Source organism: Carcharodon carcharias, chromosome 13 (assembly GCF_017639515.1).
Source record: "Carcharodon carcharias isolate sCarCar2 chromosome 13, sCarCar2.pri, whole genome shotgun sequence".
Taxonomy (NCBI): Eukaryota; Metazoa; Chordata; class Chondrichthyes; order Lamniformes; family Lamnidae; genus Carcharodon; species Carcharodon carcharias.
This window is the reverse complement of record NC_054479.1, coordinates 22,828,645-22,849,367: the sequence shown is the minus strand read 5'-3', so window position 1 is coordinate 22,849,367 and position 20,723 is coordinate 22,828,645. Positions and strand designations below refer to the sequence as shown.

General features: G+C 40.9%; 1 protein-coding gene across 3 annotated transcripts in view; it reads right to left on the bottom strand.

Annotated features, from left to right (window-relative positions):
- LOC121285829 overlaps nucleotides 1–20,723 on the bottom strand; it is a 238,360-nt gene that overhangs the window by 167,728 nt on the left and 49,909 nt on the right. For all 3 annotated transcript variants that reach the window (XR_005944797.1, XM_041202699.1, XM_041202700.1), the window contains exons 2-3: nucleotides 5,730–7,720; nucleotides 4,347–4,500 (exon numbers count right to left, since the gene is read on the bottom strand). Coding sequence is in view for 2 of the 3 variants with exons in the window: in XM_041202699.1 (XP_041058633.1) it covers nucleotides 4,347–4,500; nucleotides 5,730–7,660 (2,085 nt within the window). In the remaining variant the exon portion in view is untranslated. The remainder of the gene's footprint in view (nucleotides 1–4,346; nucleotides 4,501–5,729; nucleotides 7,721–20,723) is intronic.

Genomic DNA, 20,723 nt, shown 5'->3' with positions numbered 1-20,723 from the left:
CCTTTTTGAAACAAGGGCAATTTGAACATTCACAATTCTCCAGGCCTCTGGTACCACTCCTGTGTCTAAAGAAAACTGAAAGATGATCTCTGCAATTTCCACTCTCCCTTCCCTCATCTCATTAGACCCTGGTACCTTTTCAATTTTAAGTAAAGATAGCCTTTCTAAAACCTCCTCCTTCTCAATTGTAAATTCTTCTAGTGTACCAGTTACATCCTCTCTCATCTCAGCCTGGGCATCATCTTCTTCCTTTGTAAAGACAGGTGCAAAATACTCGTTTAATACTTCCGTTATTTCTCCTGCCTCTACGTGTAAGTCCCCTTATCATTGCCAATACTGCCTGTACATAATGACTTCTGGCAAGAATCACTGGCTGGTTATCGGGACTGCAAAGCCCTGGTCTATTTGTGTTGTCCAAGGCTCAGCGAGACTAAGGCTCAGTGTAGTACATACTGCCATCTTACCTGGCTAATATTCATCCCTCCACCCACACACCAATAACTTTGCTTCAGTCTTCATGGGAGAAGACACTAATAGCATTCCAATACCAAATAATCAAGGGGCAAAAAAGGGGGAGGAAATAAATACAATAACTATGACCAGAGAAAAAGTACTAGGGAAACTAATGGGGCTAAATGCCAATAAGTCACCTGGATCTGATGGGTTGCATACAAGGACATTAAAGGAAGGAGCTACAGAGATGGTGGATGCACTGGTAGTAATCTTCCAAGAATCCTTTGATTTGGGAAAAGTCCCAGAGGATTGGAAAACCGCCAATGTAACACCCTTATTCAAAAAGGGAGACAAAAAACAGCTAAGTATAGGCCAGTTAGCTTAACTTCTGTCATTGGGAAAATGTTAGAGTCTATCATAAAGGATGTAATAGCAGAGCATTTAGAATTACATAATCTAATCAAGCAGAGTCAGCATGGCCTATCGAAGGGGAAGTCATGCCTGACAAATTTATTAGAATTCTTTGAGGAGGTAACTAGCAGGATAGATAAAGAGAAACCAGTAGATGTAATATGTTTGGATTTCCAAAAGGCGTTCGATAAGGTACCACATGTAAGGCTACTTAATAAGATAAGAGCCCAAGGTGTTGGGGGTCATATATTAGCATGGCTAGAGGATTGACTAACTAATAGAAGACAGAGAGTTGGGATAAGGGGGGCATTTTCAGGATGGCAAGCTGTAACTAGTGGAGTGCCACAGGGATCAGTGCTGCGGCCTCAATTATTTACAATATATATCAATGACTTAGATGAGGGAAGTGAATGCACTATCACCAAATTTGCAGATGATACAAAATAGGTGGGAAGGCAGGTGGTGAGGATGACACAAGGAGTCTACAGAAGGAATATAAACAGGTTGAGTGGCGAAATACTTGGCAGATGGAATATAATGTGGGAAAATGTGAGGTTATGCACTTTGGCAGGAAGAATAGAGGAGCTGAATATTATTTAAATGTAGAAAGACTGCAGAAGGCCACAGCACAGAGGGATTTGGGAGTCCTTGTGCATGAATCCCAAAAAGCTAACATTCAAGTTCAGCAGGTAACAGGGTAGACAAATGGAATGTTGGCCTTTATTTCAAAGGGAATGGAGTATAAAAATAGGGAAGTCTTGCTAAAACTATACAAGGCACTAGTTAGACCACAACTGGAATACTGTGAACAGTTTTGGTCCCCTTATCCAAGGAAGGATATACTGGCATTGGAGGCAGTTCACAGAAGGTTCACTAGGTTGATTCTTGATATGGAGGGATTTTCTTGTGCGGAGAAGTTGAGTAAGTTGGACCTGTGCTCATTGGAGTTTAGAAGAATGAGAGGTGACCTTATTGAAACATATAAGATTTCTAGGGGGCTTGACAGGGTTGATGTTAAGAAGTTGTTTCCCCTTGCGGGAGAGTCTAGGACCAGAGGGCATAATCTCAGAGTAAGGGGTCACCCATTTAAGACAGAGATGAGGAGGAATTTCTTCTCTCAAGTAATTTCTTCTCTCAGAGGGTACTTAATCTGTGGAATTCTTTCCCGCAGAGGACTGTAGAAGCTGGATCGTTAAGTATATTCAAGGCAGAGATCGACCGATTTTTAATCAGTAAGGGAATCGAGAGTTATGGTGAAAAGGAAGGAAAGTGGAGTCGAGGATTATTAGATCAGCCTTGATCTCATTGAATGGCGGAGTAGACTTGATGGGTTAAATGACCTACTTCTGCTCCTATGTCTTATGGTCTTAAAACAAATGAAACAGCTTTTTGTTTCTTCTACTGTTTGTGGGACCCATTGTGCATAAATTAGATGTTGTTAGCCTACATAACCAGTGGCCACATGTCAAAAAGTAATTTGCTAGCTTTGGAAGCCCTGAAACAATGAAAGAAAATATATAAATGCAAGTTTTTCTTCCAAGCATGTGAATAGCTGGAGATGTGACACATTTTGAAGTGAAATGCTGCCGAGTCTCTCAAAGGTTGATATGTTCCAATGATGCAACATGCAAGACTTTCAATTATCTAGGCATTTAAGCTATTTTAAATGACCACAACTAATCTCTCTCTTCCTTTTACTAGATTGTATGGAGGATACTACGTGCCCGAGGTATAGACAATTAGAGATGGACATCAAACGTTGGCCTTGCCAGTGACACTCATATCCTTTGAATGAATAAAAATAAACAGGCTGCTGTGGTATCACTGTGGTCGAGGGTGGGGGTTGAGGACAGGGGGAAGAGACTGGACAATGGGTATTAATACTTCCCAGGAAATTACATTGCATACTATGAAGAGATCTGGAAATAAATTGGTAATTGGGATCTTTCAGGTCAGGGAAAATCTGTTAAAAGTTGCTGATTTATGTTGGTGATTTAATTAGGCCATTCTTGTTTGCAGGCACCACAGCCAACTCAATCCTACCTTCACCCGGTGTTTATGCAAGCTCTTGCCAGCTAGACTCACCAGGTAATTATCAGAAACAGAAACTTTCCCCTGCCTAGCCTAGAGACACTATGACCAATTGTAATTCTCCAACCATTGCCTTGCCAACTAACTCAGTACAGATGGTAAATGAACTTTGAACCATTTCAGGCTGTGTAATCCACTTCCATATTACATGGTGGACTTAATAACTGATCCGCTTGAAGGGTCATGGAGTGGGCAACTGTTAAATTTTAAAAGGTTTCAAGATAAGAACTCCACTTTATTTAGGTAAAGGCTTGGTATAGACACCTTTCATAAAGAAAAGTTTGCATTTATATAGCACCTTTCATGTTCTCAGAACATCCCAAAGCCTTTGACGGCCAATTATGTACTTTTTTTTGAAGTGTAGCCTTTAGTGTAATGTAGAAAACATGGCATTGCAATGCGATAATGACCAGATAATCTGCGTTCAGTAATGTTGTTTGCGGGATAAATATTGGACAGGCCACTGGGAGATAACTTCCCTGCTCATCTTTGAAGTAGTGCCATGGGACCTTTTACATTCACCTGAGAGAGCAGATGAGGCTTGGTTTAACATCACATCTGAAAGACAGCACATCTGACAGTGCAGGACTCTCTCAGTAATGCACTCGAGTGTCAGGCTAGATTTTTGTGCTCACGACTCTGCAATGGGACTTGGAGCCATAACACAGAGGTTAGAGTGCTACCAACTGTGCCATGGCTGACAGCATGTCATCAAGTACAGCCCCCCAACTTAACAATCGTTCCACATCTAGCCTTGTTATCCTAACAATGAGGGCTTTTTGTGATCCTGAATTCAATTAAAACTTTCAATTTGAAGCGCAAAACTAATTATCTATACACAGTTCAGAAAACTGCAAGATCTTTTATTTAAATGACGTATTCAAAAAGCAACAAATATTCTAGGCATAAGAAAAAAAATGTAACAATTCCTTCTTTCATAAGCTTAAAACATTATGCTGTGGTTCCTAAACAATTGGCTTCGCCTGCCCAGTCTCATGCTTCAAGGCTCATGGAATTAACCTCTAATCGGATCCAGTAATCAGTCATCAAGTAGATCTTCCACCTTAACTAGAATATTAATAGAAACATTTTTTAATCTAGGTAAACAATGCCGCAGAAATTTCTGTGGATTGCTACTGGCTGCTGGTTGTTAAAGAGATTCTCTGTTCTGTTGGTGAAGTTCGTTGGGGCTGAATGCTGGCTTTCTTATGAGTCCAAATGGTTTTAGCTTGTAAATAAAACTCTTTGTTCAAAGTAGGGCTGGGCAGCATCAATATCCTATCTCTACTCCAAACTAAAGACTTTTGTTTTAGCCACACAGGATCATGGTCTACTCTGGGGCAACAGTCAAATGAAAAACAAAGTGTGTTACAAAGGATGGAAGTCATTACCTTGTCCATTTTATCTTCATTTTCTTTTTCTAGGCTCTCCCTCCCTCCTTGTTCTTTAGTGTTTTGCACGACCGAGTGTTCTGGAGATGATGAGACAACCATATCCATCTGCTTTTCACAATGACTGTCATCGTCGACTGTTCGAGTCTCAAACCTGTTGGAAAGTTTGTTCAGGGTGTCATGAATTAAACAACTTTGCTTCCTTTTCAATCTGAAAAGATTTATCTATGAGGAAACAGCCCTTCAGAATGTAGAACATAACAGACAATTAGAAAGAAGCAATTTTTACTTGATGACAGAAATTTGCAAAATGTTTTTAGTAAATCTGGGTCAGATATTTTAGTTTGTTGGCCTTATTACAGGTCAAGTATTCTTTATCTGTCAATCCAAAAACATACGAAAACTGCAGTTTTATTGAACCTCATTGACCTTTAGCATGGGGAGTCCCTGATCCCAGGCGACATGACCCGAGTCAACACGGACTTCACTGACCGCATTTGATCTTTAGCACGGGATGTCATTAAAAGGCAAACTTTTAAAACAAAAAACAATATTAATGACACAGATGAAGCTGGAAGAACTATTCAAGAATGCCTCTCAGCGTGAATATCAACACTCTGAACTCTCTCCTATAAGCGGAACCACAGATGGCACCATGGGTGCCCTGTATTTATTATTCAGTGATACATCTCACTTTTCTAGCCATTTTATTGACTTGAGATGATTGCTAGCCTCGGGTTAGGCTATTGTAATGTAAGTAGGCCTGGTCCCATATGCGGTATCCGAAAACCAAAATTATCTCAAATCTAAAATGCAATTGGCCCTGAGGGTTTCAGATAACTGATACTCAACCTGCATGGACAAATATATGTTTTCACTGTTTCTTTTTAGCTAGCACTGTTGCATTGGGACTACACTGGCACACTTAATGCACCAACCTTGAAGCAGTATGGCACATATTTGCAGTTGGGATTTCCCAACACAGCGAAGTCCTGCTGTCAACCATGCCATTAAAGAAAAGGCAGTGAGTAAATGGTTGTTTAGTCACACAAGAGCCACATTCATATATCTTAAGTTACCTTAAACACAAAATTGATGGAAAGATGTGGTAACTGATTAAGTATGATACTTGCATATTGTTAATTGAACACCAGATGGCTCCCTGATAAGATAAGTGCAATGTAGCAATTACATTCTGATACCTTCACTTGTATTGTTTTTGTTTCTCCATGACAGGAATAGTCTAGTTACGAGCATACCAATTCGAGTGTTTATTTGGACATAATATTAACTATGCACATGGTAAACAAGTGAATGCGAAGGGATGCAATTTTTAAAAATTCATTTAAAATCAAACACTTCAAAAGCTAAATCTGCACAAACCTTTTTGTTATATCTGATGGGAGTGGCCTTGGCTGAATTGATCGCCTTTGGGAACTTCGGAGTTGTTCCCGCTTGGAATCATTGTTCTCTGAACTAAAGCTTTTAATTCGCAGCCTGACAGGAATGTTTATCTTTTCTGTCTCAGTGGTAGACTGTGGACAATCTGTTTTTGCTGCGCTACTGCTGGCAGAATCTAAGAGGAGACTTATACGCCTTTTAATTATCCCACCAGAAACTTTATTTCCTTTACTTCCTCGATCATCGGAGCCCAAAGAGGAGTTTTCGCCATCTGAAGTTCGATGCAGATCAGAACATTCTTTATCCAACTCCTTAGGTGTCCAACTCTTAAGTTGCTTGTGGTCAGTTCCCACTTTCTCTTCTTCACTTCTTACTGAGGTAGTAGATATTTTTTCTTCCTTTTCCTCTTCCCCTTGAACCACACTGATTTTGGTGTCTTTCGTGTCATCTTCCAACAGAATCATTCTTTCTGGGGAAGTAATTTTCTCTTTATTGTCTCCCTCACACAATGTGAGTGCATTGACAGTTTTTTCACTGATATTCATCTTTGGGCTTTTATCAAATTTATTTTTAGCAGCAGAAAAGCAACTGTTTGTCTCGTCTTCATTGTCATCTGGAGAAGCTGAAGACCAGCATTTTGCTGCCACTGCTGCTGGCTCTTCCTGTTCAACTACTGTATCATGTCTGGTGTCCGAGGGCAGAGCATTAGCAGCTTTAATAATTGGAACGTTTTCTTTACCATCCTCTGATGGAGAAATATTTCTCTTGTGAGCAGAAACTTCAAATCTGGCTGTAAGATCCACTGATAAAGGCCTGGGTTTTTTGAGCCAAGTCTTTTCAAGGGTAGAAGGCTTTTCATCGTGTTTTATGGTGATTTCTGAAGGAGACTCTGATTTCTGGTCATCTGTGGTTCCAGGAAGCCAAGCAGATAATGGTCTAGGTTTCCTTAACTGGACCCTGGGTGAAGATGTGTTTTCAGTTCTATCCTTTTCTTTGCCTATTTTGTATTTATCTTCCTCTGTAAACTGGTCCCATTTCCCCAAAAATCCCAACGAAGTAGCTCTTGATAGCGATGCGGCTTTTGGTGTCCCAAATCCTTGAGTGGCACTTGGGCTGTATTTCCTGGATGGCTTAGATAACTGAAAAGGTTGCATGGTCCCATGCAACTCTTGATCCTGTGAACTATCTCTGCAATTCCCAATATCTTTAAGACCTTCACTGGACTTCTTTGATTTTAACTTCTGCACAGAAGTTTCTAAAATGACGACTGTAGCTGGTTTTGTTTCAGAATGTTTACTCGTTCCCTCTGTCAATTTTTCAGAACTCAAGGTCATGGTTGAAGAAGGAACCACCACATTGCTATGTTTCGGTGTCAAATGCAAGCCAAGCAATGTTTCACCAACCTGAGACTTGCCTGCCTTCATCCAACGGACATTGTCAGACTCTATTGAAGACTTTTGAGCAAAGGAAGACAAAACGGACAACATAGTTCCACTTGATGCATGTTTTGCCTCTGGGTCCCTGAAGCTTGCTTTTGCATCATCTGTATCTATAGCCAGTTTCCCTGATGGCGTTAACGTAGAAGTAACACTTATAGGCTTCAGAGCTGTAGGAGCTTGTGTGGTCCCTAGTGATGTGTATGGCACTGATGACTTTTCCAAAGAAAATGGTTTTGGAGTAAATCTTGGTTTTGGTCCTGTTACAGGTTTGGTTACTGAGCCCAAATTATAATTCAGTTTGCCTTCATTGTCAAATATGTGGGGAGAAACTGGAGTCACCGGCTCAAGGGCTTTATTGCTTGCGTCTGAAAGAGGGCTAGACCATGGAGATTTTGTCTCATTTACAATATCATTCACATCACTCAAGGTATTCTTTGGTGTTGGGGCAGGCTTCCCTTCCACCCATGTTGCCATGACAGTCTTCTATTTTAGGCATCCACCATGATGCATGACTTAACACTGAAGAGTCAAGTCCTACAAAAGGGAGAGAGAGAAAAAGTAAGTTAATTGTTTATAGGGCAAGAAGGTGGTTTTCAAAGATTGCATGTCATTGGCCTTACCTAGAACAGATGGATATTCAAAAAGTCAAGCCTTCCTATGTCCAGTTTTAAAAAAAAATCAGTACTGGATAGTGGCAATGCTCTGCCCCTTAATTTCTGCTGCTGCCTTGCAAGTACTAGCTGATCTCTTGTGCAGTTGCTCATTGACACTCTAAATCGGGCAACAGGAAATGACAATAATAGCTTTTGCTCTGTAGTAACACAAGCTATTGACATTAGGATTCACTAAAGGTTTGTTCATCCAGTGGAAAATTGTACAACTTTTCCACTTAGTGGGCAGGATTTTACCATCAGTGAGCAGGGCGGTCCCGCTCGCCAACGCGTAAAATGACGCGAGATGACATTGGGCGGAACCCCCGACGTCACCCCGCCCCATTTAAATTTTCAGGAAGGCGGGGGCGCAGCAAAGTCAGCTGCGGGCCCGCCGACCTGTCAATGGCCACTTGAGGCCATTGACAGGATCATTTAAACAATTAAAGGACCTGCCCGTCCAACCTTAAGGCTGGCGGGCAGGCCAGGAGCCCCGGCGGACAATAGAAAAAACAAGAAACCTCATACAGCGGCGGGATGAGGTTTCATGTAGGGTTTTAAAAATATATTATGAAATTATTATGGAACTTATGAACATGTCCCAACTCATGTGACATTGTCACATGAGGGGACATGTAAGGGATTTTTTTTTTTCTCTATTTCTAATATTTTTAAAAGTTGAGGCAATCTCCCTGAGGCAGCACTTAGCCTCAGCGAGATGAGTGTGCTCTTTCGTGCACATGTGCAAAAGAGCGCACTCTTGATTTTAGGGCTTCCTCCCCACCTGCACAGGGAGCGCATAGCGCTTCCCTCTGGACGTCACTCTGGGTGGGCCTTAATTGGCCCGCCCATGTAAAATGGCGGTGTGGCCCGAATCGCCGGCGGCGATCGGATCTGCACCTGCTCGCGATTGGGTCAGCTCCGCCCGCCCGACGAATGAAAAATTTAGCCCAGTGAAAAGAACATCATGAACAATTTTACTGTCTGCAAAATGTATCTGAATATTAATTCATCACCCAGGAGAATTGTATAGATAAATCATAATAATTCACATCTAATTCAAGCATAGGATTACAACGAAATGCAAAATAACTTCTCATTCACTCTCATTCTGTGAAACTTCTGAATCAAAAAGGAAAGGTTCTCTGGAATCAGGTTTGAGAACCTTAGCACAGAAATACAGGAAGTCAAGTGAAGACATGGCATGACAGTGAGAAAGATTCACCAAAAGGTGCTGTGCTTTAATACTGATGAACTTCTTGACCTAGTGATGGGAAGATATCCTCAATGGCTATTTTAATCTACAATTTACAGACAGTTCTATACAGATGCAGGTATAAATTAAGTATCTCTGCTTTTATCCTGATTCAGCTGTAGCTTAAAAAAAACAGAAAATGGGAGATGGCTAGAACAGAGAAGGGAAGGAGCTTTCACTATTTTGTTCCCTGCTGAGGGTTCAGCTCAATGGGCAATGGAAAATCCTACGGTAGCTCTTCCAACTTTTTACTTTCTAAATGCTCATGTTGTGGTAATCGGAGGCGCAATACACCTTTAAGAGAACGGGAGCAGACTGACCACATGACTGTATTACCCAATTGCTGTGTAGCGCAGGCTACCATGTTAATCAGTAGTTTAGAATAGGGTCTGGTTGGAGAAGCACACATGTTGGTGCTCTGTTACTTGTGTTAATGAACAGCATGTGCTTTATCTTAGATTGGTCTCTGCGTCTGCACTACCTTGTTTACCAGCTCACTCACCAGTAGATATGCGTGCAACGATGTTCGCTAAGCAAAGCAACCCGACAGAAGGAACATAACTGGCAACGAGGTAAAACACGACCAGTCGACATCACCAAAGAAGCCATGAAAATTAAACAGAAGTAAATCAACCGTACCTTGCAATGTGATTTTAAGCACAGCCTTCATCATAGCCGTCAAAGTTGTCTTCCTCCAGTATGCCACAGTTTGGCCATACCAGACCACCGATGACTGGTCACATTATATCGAACACCTCACGTTCTTCTTTTTGGTCAGTGACATATCGGGGAAGGAGAAGAGGCGAGCAATCCTCTTAGCGACATAAGGCAGTAAAACATATGGCCTAATTCGTAGTCTAATGGTACCCAACGCCCCAGATCCTAAAAGCTTTGGTGAGTTGGTAAATTGTGAGAAAAGCCATTTTCAGCCGAAACCCTCAGTAACAACGCAGTGTTTTAAGTTTAATTTGAGGTGTCGTACCCCTGGAAAGACAGTCGCTTGCTATGTAGTAACCATGAAACAACTGACAGAGTATTGTAAAGACAGATTAAGGCAAAATTTTAAGCAGAAAGGTAGAAATTGTAAAATCCACATAATAAAGGAACCAGAAGAAACTAAATTAGTTTCTGACAACAACCATTTTTGAATGGCATCTTCATTAATCCCACATACTAATCGGTCCCTTAACATGCTGTTAATAGATGTCCCAAACTCTCAGTGCTCTGTCAGTTGTTTTATGGCTGCTACATAGCAAGTGACTGTCCTTCCGGCGGCGCTACACCTCAAATTAAATTTAAAACACTGCGTTGTTACCGAGGGTTTCGGCTGAAAATGGCTTTTCAGGTGATTTACCAACTCATCAAATCTGGTGTGTTGGGTACCATTAAACTACGAATTAGGCCATATGTTTTACTGCCGTATGTCGCTAAGAGGATTGCTCGCCTCTTCTCCTCCCCGATATGTTTGTTGGCCAAAAAGAAGAACGTGAGGTGTTCAATATAATGTGATCAGTCCTCGGTGGTCTGACCAAATGGTTTGATATGGCCAAACTGTGGCATACTGGAGGAAGATAACTTTGACGGCTATGATGAAGGCTGTGCTTAAAATCACCTTGCAAGGTACAGTTGATTTACTTCTGTTTAATTTTCGTGGCTTCTTTGGTGACGTCGACTGGTCGTGTTTTGCCTCGTTGCCATTTATGTTCCTTCTGTCGGGTCGCTTTGCTTAGCGAACATTGTTGCACACATATCTACCGGTGAGTGAGTTGGTAAACAAGAGTCAGATATTTACTCACTACACTACTTAAAAATGGGTAAGACAGAGCCAATCTACATGACAGTGGAAATCAATGGGAAACTCATCTGAATGGAGGTGGATACAGGGGCATCCACAACAGTTATAGGGAACTGTTCAAATATCTGAATGGAGGAGGCCACTCATTAAATCTGGAAAATTCAGATGCTAAATTGAAGATGTATACTGCTGACCAGTAAGAGGGTTATGTAAGGTTCCAGTACAGTATGGAAGCCAGTCTGCTAATCTATTCCTAATAGTGATAGCAGGTAGAGGACCGAGTCTCCTCGGAAGAAACTTGTTAAGAGTTGATTAGTCTCTTGAGAGACTACTGAGATCTCAAACAGAAGCAGGAAATGTTACTGTTTGGAAAAGGGAGTATGTAAAGACTCAACAAAAGGAACTCGTAGAGGTGACGCTTCAGAACACAGTTCAAGTTGAAGTCAGTAACCTCCAAAAATAAAAAGAAAACCTGCTGATGGACTTTCACAAATTGCAAGATTCCTGCAGATCCCAAATCGTACCACTAAAAAGGTATGAGGAAGAACAGAAAGAATTCAGCATATCTCTGGCCAAGATGAAAAATAAATTAGCCAAGAAAACACAACGATGCTTAATTCTCCAGGAAACAACTAACAAACATAAAAAGAAATGGAAGAGCTGAAGAATCAGCTACTTGAAAGCCAAGAAGCTTTAAAAATAGAGACCCCTGAGTTTTCAAAGGAGCTGACAGATAAGGAAATGCTCTAAGACTCAACCACTGAATTCACTCAAGTTGAGCTTATACCTGAGCCTAGTCTGCCCAATAGGAAAATTGAAAAGAAGGCCAAGATTAAAGTCAGCACTGCCAAGAAGAAAAGCCAACAAAAGAAAAAGCAGAATTACTAACAAGGCCCCAAAAATTTATTTATTTTTTTACACAACAGGAAGCTGATCATAGCCTTGCCCAACATCCTGATTTTGAGAACCTTCCTGACAGTTGCCCTTCATATTGTTGAACATGGAAGGGAAGGGCAGCAGAAGTGAATGCAACTGGGCCCGAAAGAGGGTGACATCCCCGTTGGAGTCTACACCACATGTAGGAGGAACTCCCCTCACTTCAGAAATACCTGTAGAATCCGTTGAGCCTGAGAGAGTCGAAGAGACAAACTTACAGGTTCCTACTGGAGAGCCTAGTGGACAGATAATGCCTGAGAGGGAGGTCTCAGATAAACCATCTGAAGTCGTAGAATTACAACATTCAACACATTTGAAGAAGCCTCTAGAGAGGCTGAATTTGTAAAATTTATTTATGTAAATAGTTGATATATTGTAAAGATTGTAAATTTTACTTTTGAGTAAAGGGGGAGGGATGTGGTAATCGGAAGTGCAAATTTATTTTACCCAATTGCTGTGTAACGTGGGCTACAATATTAATCTAAAAGCAAAAAACTGCGGATGTTGGAAATCCAAAACAAAAACAAAAATACCTGGAAAAACTCAGCAGGTCTGGCAGCATTTGCCAATAGCAGCACAGTTAACGTTTCGAGTCCGAATGACCCTTCAACAGTTCAGCTGAAGGGTCATTCGGACTCGAAACGTTAACTGTGCTCCTCTCCACAGATGCTGCCAGATCTGCTGAGTTTTTCCAGGTATTTTTGTTTTTGTTCTACAATATTAATCAGTAGTTTAGAATAGGGTCTGCTTGGAGAAGCACATATTGTGTTAGTTCTCTGTTACTTGTGTAAATAAACAGCATGTGCTTCATCTTACATTGGTCTCCGTCTGCAGTATCTCGTTTACTAACTCACTCACCAGTAGTTGGACGTGCAACCATGTGCGCTGAGCAAAGCAACCCGACAGAAGGAACATTACACCTTTCCTCTTTTAGCCCACAGGTTGTCAACTGATGTACCAGATACAAATTTCTGAAATTCACATTACAGAATTGTCAGTTCTAAGCTGTTTTCCCTCTGTACAAGCAAAAAATGTCCATTACTATCCTAATTAATCATGAATCATCACGATTTAAGATCTACATACAATAGAAGATCAGGTTTTTTCCAAAGAAACAGTTTAAAATCAAGCTTGCGGACAATATCACCTCAACTTGAGGTTCAAGACTTGCTACTGCATGTATCACAGTCTCATTACACCCTTTCTATCTGACGCCTTACAGAAACCTGTGTAAGAATTGCACATGGTACAACATTATAGACCTGTAGAAAAACAAAGAGGAGATCTGAACCTAGTTTTATGCTTTAAGAAAGCATCGTTTTTGATGCTGCGCTCTAAGCTCTTTGGTTGGTAATCTCCTCCATCTGTAAGGGTCCTAGTTAAAACTAGTTAAAGGTACTTCAAACTCCATGGGCACTGCTTCATGGTATGAAACAACACATTATTGGTCAAAATCTGGAGGAGACCTTAAGGTGTCTGGTGTTGAAAACAGAAATATCACAATAGCACAGTACTGCTGATTTTGGGCTTATTATTAGGGCAGAGTAGCAAAGTGTTATTCTGAATGCAACTTGTAAGGCACCTAGCCTGGGAGCTTTGATTTGGCAACTCTACTTTGTGTCTAAACCATGCATACCTGACAAAGGCCCACCTGATGCAGAAAATAAATGCCAAATAAAAATAAACATATTCTATTATCTCAGTTGAGCACAAAACAAAAAAAAACACAAAATGATTTATTACTTTTAGAAGTTGAGAGTCAACGCTAAATATTGGTTTGTTAAAGGTCTCTGATTAATAAATTTAAAATCAAGGAGTCACTCTGCAGGATGCTTCACCCCAAACATAATTCTAATTCAGTAGCTTTGCCTGGACGGCATACGCAGAAGTGGCGATAAGTTAATTGAGGAATGATCCTCAATACAGGTTACATTTGAGTTCTGTGGAGACTAACATATTTAGATTGTTAATCAAAGCAGAATACTCGGAAGGACTTTGTAATGTCATACTGGCTAAAATAATTAGGCTTACATTTATTCACCAGGACTGAGAGATTGGGAATCTCTTTTATCAACTGGGAGAAGGCAGCATTATCAGCTACATCACTAGTCTGCCAAGTTTAAGCAAAGGCTTAACCACAAGGAAAGTGGATCTTTTCTTGCCAGTGACTGTAATTAGAACCAGTAATTTCTTGTGCGTCTGAAGCTGTGTAAATTTTTTATATATCAGTTTCATCCCTCCCCTCCTCCCAGCAACCCCAACTGCCAGCTTTTTCCTTCTCCCTCACCTTTATGATATCAATTCATGCAAGGATGGAATTGACCAGGCAGCCCCAGTGCTTCACTCAAGGAAATATTCTACAATGTATACAGTAAGCTATTAAGCCACAAATGTCACAGCTGATCGTGTTATTTCTTGACGTGCACACACACGCATATACACACACCTAGCAGGGATCTTTGGTTAATGATTAAGAATGAAAATTTTTATGATTAGGAGGCTGATTTGTTCCTTCCTCCCTAACCCAGCAACATTAAAGCCAATTATAATGACCCAACTGCTGCTCCATTTGTGATCAATTAGCTAAGGACAGATGGTAAACTAAACCTGGTATTCCTCGGTCAAGCTGAGAGCTACCCTGGTGTGCTTTTACCCACTAGTCTATTAGGAAAGGGTTACTTTTGACACTATTCTTAATATCTATCAGCAAATGGATGTCATGATCTGTACATACATTGAAATTCAACTTGAAATTCTGATAATGAACAATTGCTTGCAACATGTAAATAGATTGAAAATATATATAAAACAAAACAGCATTGAAAGGGTTAATGTAAAAATCAGCTTTATGCTGCTGAGGCCTGTAAAACCGACAACTTGGATGTCTTCATGCCTATCCCCCCCCCACAGTCTCGCCCACATAAGGCAATGGGGGTCACAGACAATAAAGTCTCTGCCACTTTTTCAATGGAATTCAGCCTCCCTCTTCACACCTCAGCAAGGAGATTACTGCTTCAGTTTTAAACTGCCCAATCTCACATACACTGCAGCTGTTCGTGGATTTATTTACTCTGATCCCAAGCCAGATAATAAATTCAAGCTGTTAAAATGCAAGTTTCACAAAAACCATTTTTTCTTTTATAAAAGGAATTATGTTCTCTCCTCCCTCTAATCACGGCCCTCCCCACCCCACCTCCTGCAATTTATCCTCTTTGTTCAGCTGCTTTACTGCTCTTCTGCAAGAAGCACACAGTTTGCTCTACTGGGAGGTCTAAGGGGCTGTCGCTGATGACTAGGTGGTATATGGGGCTGTAACTGGCCACTGGGAGGCGCAAGGGCCTGGGTTATAAAATGGCCACCATAAATTTTCAGCTTTTTTCCCCCATTTAATCCCTAATAATAAATATTTAATTGGAATGGAAGTTTCTAAAAATTGATATTTCAATACAATGAAATTTCATACATCAGTGCAAAATAATGCTTCAGGATTGAGCCTCACAAGAGCTGTAAGCCCTTGACTTTGTCTACAAATGGAGAAAATTATCTACAAATTTCCAGTCGCTGAGGTACAAACCCAATGAGATTTTGAGACTTCAAAACACCTTTATAAAAATATGAAAGTGAAAAGAATCAACGGCTTGTGTAAAATTTAGCTTTCGTATTCATTACCCATCTCCCTTTGGTTTTTGTTCCTTTGTTGTTAATTACACACAATGGAATAGTGCCTAAAGTTAAAACGTTAACAAATATTTTAAAACCTGCACATGCTGAACTCTTGATTCCATTTCTTTGTCAAGTAATTCGCTGATGACTGCACAATGTTCAGCACCATTCACAACTCCTCAGATATGAAGCAGTCCATGTCAAAATGCAGTAAGATTGGGTCAAAATCCAGGCTTGGGCAGACAAGTGGCAAGTAACATTCGTGCTACACCAGTGCTAGGCAATGACCATCTGCATCAAGAGAGAATCTAATCATTGTCCCTTGATATTCAATGGCATTACTCCTATTGAATCCCCCACTAATCCACATTCTGGGGGTTATGATTGACCAGAAACTGAACTGGACTAGCCATATGAATACTGTGGCTACAAGACCAGGTCAGAGGCTAGGAATCCTATGACAAGTAACTCAATCCTGACTCCCCAAAGCCTGTCCATCATCTACAAAGCACAGTGAAATACTCTTCACTTGGTTGGATGAGTGCAGCTCCTACAGCACTTAAGAAGCTTGACACCGTCCAGGACAAAGGAGCTTGCTTGATTGGCACCCCATCCACAAACATCCACTCCCTCCACTACCAACGCACAGTAACAGCAGTGTGAACCATCTACAAGATGCACTGCAGGAACTCACGAAAGCTCCTTAGATAGCAACTTCCAAACCAGCAACCACTGCCATCTAGAAGGACAAGGGCAGCAGACACATGGGAGCACCACCACCTGAAAATTCCCTTCCAAGCCAATCACCATCCTGACTTGGAAATATATCGCCGTTCTTTCACCATCACTGGGTCAAAATCCTAACAGCACTGTAGGTGTACCTACACCACATGGGCTGTAGTGGTTCAAGAAGGCAGCTCACTACCATCTTCTCAAGGGCAACTGTGGATAAGCAATAAATGCTGGCCTAGCCAGCAACATCCAAATCCCATGAATGAATAAAGTAAGTATGAACAGCATTAGCAGTCTGGATTAACAAAGCTATACTGTACCTCTCAGGACTGTGAGAGTGGGGTACAATGGTAAATGGCTGACCAGGCTATTCACTAGGTTAATAAGTTTTTACCTGATGCTGCTCCCAAATACAAATAACCTGACTTCTGTAGCCTGACCTAGTTTTTAATGATTCTATAAATAGGCTGTTGGATTTGGTGGCTCCTGCTTTAGCCCACTAAATCAGTCCTTTAATGTTAGCAATAAACACAGAAACAGCTGGTTTCTGATTCCCAGACCAACCCTGTGAGGCTCCTGTCACCAAACATGGCTCACCAAGTGAAATTGTTTCTGCTAATTTTTTCCACCCTTTGTTTCTGTCAGCTGCTATTGTCCTTCCTCGTCACATGAAGATGTTGCTGCTTCAAGGTGCCTATTCCTAAAGGTGCAACATTAGTGGGCATATACAAGTCTGGACCCCAACACAAAAAAAAGTCTAACAACACTCAATTTGGAGTGGCACCAATTAAAATAAAGAGGGGGGGGGGAGTGACACACAGAGGTCATAGACTTCTGAGTGATGCTTTCCAAGTACAGCAAAATGGAAACTGCTTTACAAAAAGCCTGAATATGTTAAAACCTTCCCAACACAGTCATCTCCAAAGGCACTAAGGACCAACCTATGAGGTGGGTTTACACCAAGAGTCTCTACAGGCAAAACACTGGTAGCAGTGAGCAGAATGAATGGTCACTACAACATCTGAATGACTAAGCATTGTTGTCGGTGCAATATAAACAGGCCAATTCAGATCTGCAGGCTTTCACACATCACACATTATTGTTTCCATAAAACAATATTTTAGCAAGTGTGACGTGGAGCAGATTGTTAAGATTAAAAACCGTTCAGTTTAACAGTGTCTTGCCATGCACTGAACTTCTATCTGAGCAATGACTCAGATCCAAACACACCTTTCTGTACTTTGCCCAAGTAGCCAAGAGCCTTGACTGCAAAGATTGGCAGACCGTTTGAGTACAAGGCATCACAGTTAAAACAAATGCTGACCAAGCACCATTTGGAATGCTGCCTGAATTTTTTCAAAATAGCTCAATTAAAATACTGTTGAATAATACACTCCAATGTAACTTCAATTTTAGACTGATCCAAACTATGGGCAGCATCTATGCTCCGTTTAATTTGCCTGTTCGCCCCCTGAGCAGCACATTCCCAATTGTTGCACAGCCATGCACCCACACAGCTTAGAGAGAACATTGTTCTGAATCCTTCTCATTCATTTTCAGAGTATTAATCTGGGTGAGAACAACTGTAGTTTTTCCACTTCCTGGAGACAGTCATTAACTACATCTCGCAGTTTGGCAACACCCTTCATTACCTCCTGACGTTAGCTGTGCATTGTTAAGTGAATCCAAGGTTCATCACACCCTTTGGTTAAAGTTTATTTAAAAAATTTAAATCGGAGCTTGCTAGGAAGTAATGGCCATCTCACAACATGAACAGTGAAAGTTCTGCCTCTCAAAAGCCATTCTGGCTAGGGTGAGTGCGCCTCCATAGGTGGGCATCCCCCACTCTGGTGGATTGACTGTGTTGCCCATTGATCACCTTTCCTGTATTATAATAGTGACTGTTTCTAAAGGACTTCATCCACTGTGAAGTGTTTTGGGACACCCTGAGGTGATCAGAGGGTTTGTGTAAATACAGGCCTTTCTTCCAAGCAGTTTTGGTGGGATTAATACTCCAGAAGCAATCACTATTATCCTAAAACCAACGCTCTCATTCCAGTCTGACCCTTGTAATAGAAATTTAAACATGTGGTTTACCCTGGTGCCTCAGGTTGGAGGAAAGGATTATCCAGGGCTATGGCTGGTAATCCAGCGATTCTCACTGAAAACAGTGTGTGACTGAATGTGAGTATATCGCAGGTCAGGATATGTTGAGAAATAAACCACAAACATTTCTGAATCCCTGTACACAAGAAATTCCTTTGTTTCAAAAGAAAAGGTAATAAGGGGCTTCTGTAATGTAAAGAGATTCGAGAAGCTGGGATTGTTCTCCTCAGGATAGCAATCTGCGAAGTGTTCAAAATTATGAGGGGTTTTGACTGAGTAGCTATAGAGAAACTGTTTTGATTAGAAGGAGAGTCGATAACCAGAGGACAGAGATTTTACATATTTGATGAAAAAAGTTGGGGGCGGGGGGAAATGAACAGAAATTTATTTTTTTTTTTTACACGGGATTTTTTTTTTTTACACGGCAAGTTATGATGATCTGGAATGCACTGTCAGTAAAGCCTTACCTCAAAACAGAAACACTGTATGGCCCATCAGCAAAACCATATAAATATACTGCAGAAGACTAGTTAAATGCATTATCACCTGCACAGCTGAGGAGGTCTTGAATTGTGTACATTGTAACTTGTAATGGGTTATTCCCACAGTGCACAGCCTGCTGCTACTTACCTTTTAACCTCACACAACTTACAACGAAGAATGACTATTTAGGGAAAACAGCACCCATCAGTGAGGAGTCAATATCTTCAGAGCAAGAGATGAGAAAAAAGAATGCTCCTCGTTTCCAAACAAATAAGCCTCTGCAAGGTAGCTGGAAAGCAAGTTTAAGACTGACTTTAGCATGAGAATAAATATTGTACTGTGATGGCCCAAATACATTGTTTTCCAGTAACATGGGGACAGCAGGTTCACTGGTACACGTTGAGAGCCGGAAAAGAGTATAGAATATAAACCCAGTTCTGATGGAGGGTCACCATTCTGAAATGTTATCCCTGTTTCTCCCTCCACATCAGGTGAGCACATACAGCGTTTCTGTTTTTATTTCAGGTTTCCAGCAATTGCTGAGATATATATTAAAAAAAACCCTTGGGTTTCATGAAGTATCACTAAAAGCTAACAAGCGTCTCCACAGTGCCATGGTTAACCCTCAATGAAAATGCTCTTCCTTCAGCTTCTTAGTGCTAGAGGCCGTGTGCAGCAGAGCAGAAAGGAATAAGCTGATCAAAGACTGGTTCAAATTGAACCGAGTGCTTGTGCCTCCAGGTTTGAAACCAGCCTGAAATTTGTCATTTTGAATGGGGGTTCGGTACATGGCTTTTTATTATTAAACAGGCATTCTGCATTTTCCCCATTATTTGGGAAAGTGTACACAGTTGTAGAATGCAACAATTTTTTAAAAAGACTGATTTACATCTTAATGCAGAATGGGCTGCTAATCATCCTGCCATCACTTCTGGTTTCAATCAGTACAAAACATTAATGTTGCAACATGCTGTTCTTTTGGAAACTGTGTTATGCAATTTAAAACAATGGTGGGTACTGATGGAGAGTGTATTGTTTATTAAATATGAGTTGCTTGATGCCTTGAGGGCTCCCTTTGATGTTTAAATTGTGAAAGTTGAAACGATAATACAGCAATCCTTGAGAGTTTGAGGGCGTTCAATTGTATCTTTAAAAATCATAGATTTTGTGCTTTCTGTACTTAAGAAAAAGACAGCACCAGCCTGTGCGAGTAAACAGGGACTCCTTGAACATGAAGCAAAGTGTTAACAATATTTCTAAATCTCGACAGCATTCTACTTGTGCTGGACAAACGAGGAGCCAAATGGTTCTGGAACCAAACAGACCAGTTTGGTGACAGTATACAGGCCATGTGTCTACACGTAGACAAACAGGATCCATCTCCTCATAGCAAAATTGCACCGATCACTAGATTATTCTCTCCAAGCAACTGGCTATGTTACTGTACAGAGCTGGGCCCACATTTGCTCTGTATCTTAGTCCAGATGGAGTGTTCTTGGTTCATATTACATCTTTTGGCCAATGTGGATGTCATTTAACCTGTTGATAAACAGCAGAACCAATTCAGGTTTCAATTCCACTGTCATTACTAGATCTCACTGATACTCTGCATGTGTGCGTATGTCCCTACCCATATTAGTAAAATTAAGGATTTACCTTTGATTTGTCAGGTACACTGCTAAATGACAGGAAGTGGAGAATGCAGTCCTTTCTGAAATGAAATGTTTCCACTTAACAATGGGTGTGGGCAGAAATCATTGGTGCTGCATCACAGAAAAGATTATCTGATAGACCCTTAACACTACTTCAAACAATGCTAAAACCTGAATTCTTGTTTTGTGAAGCTATTCACAATCACAGGCACAGTAACAGGGCAGAAAGAATTTAATGTGGACAAGTATGCAGTAATACGTTGTG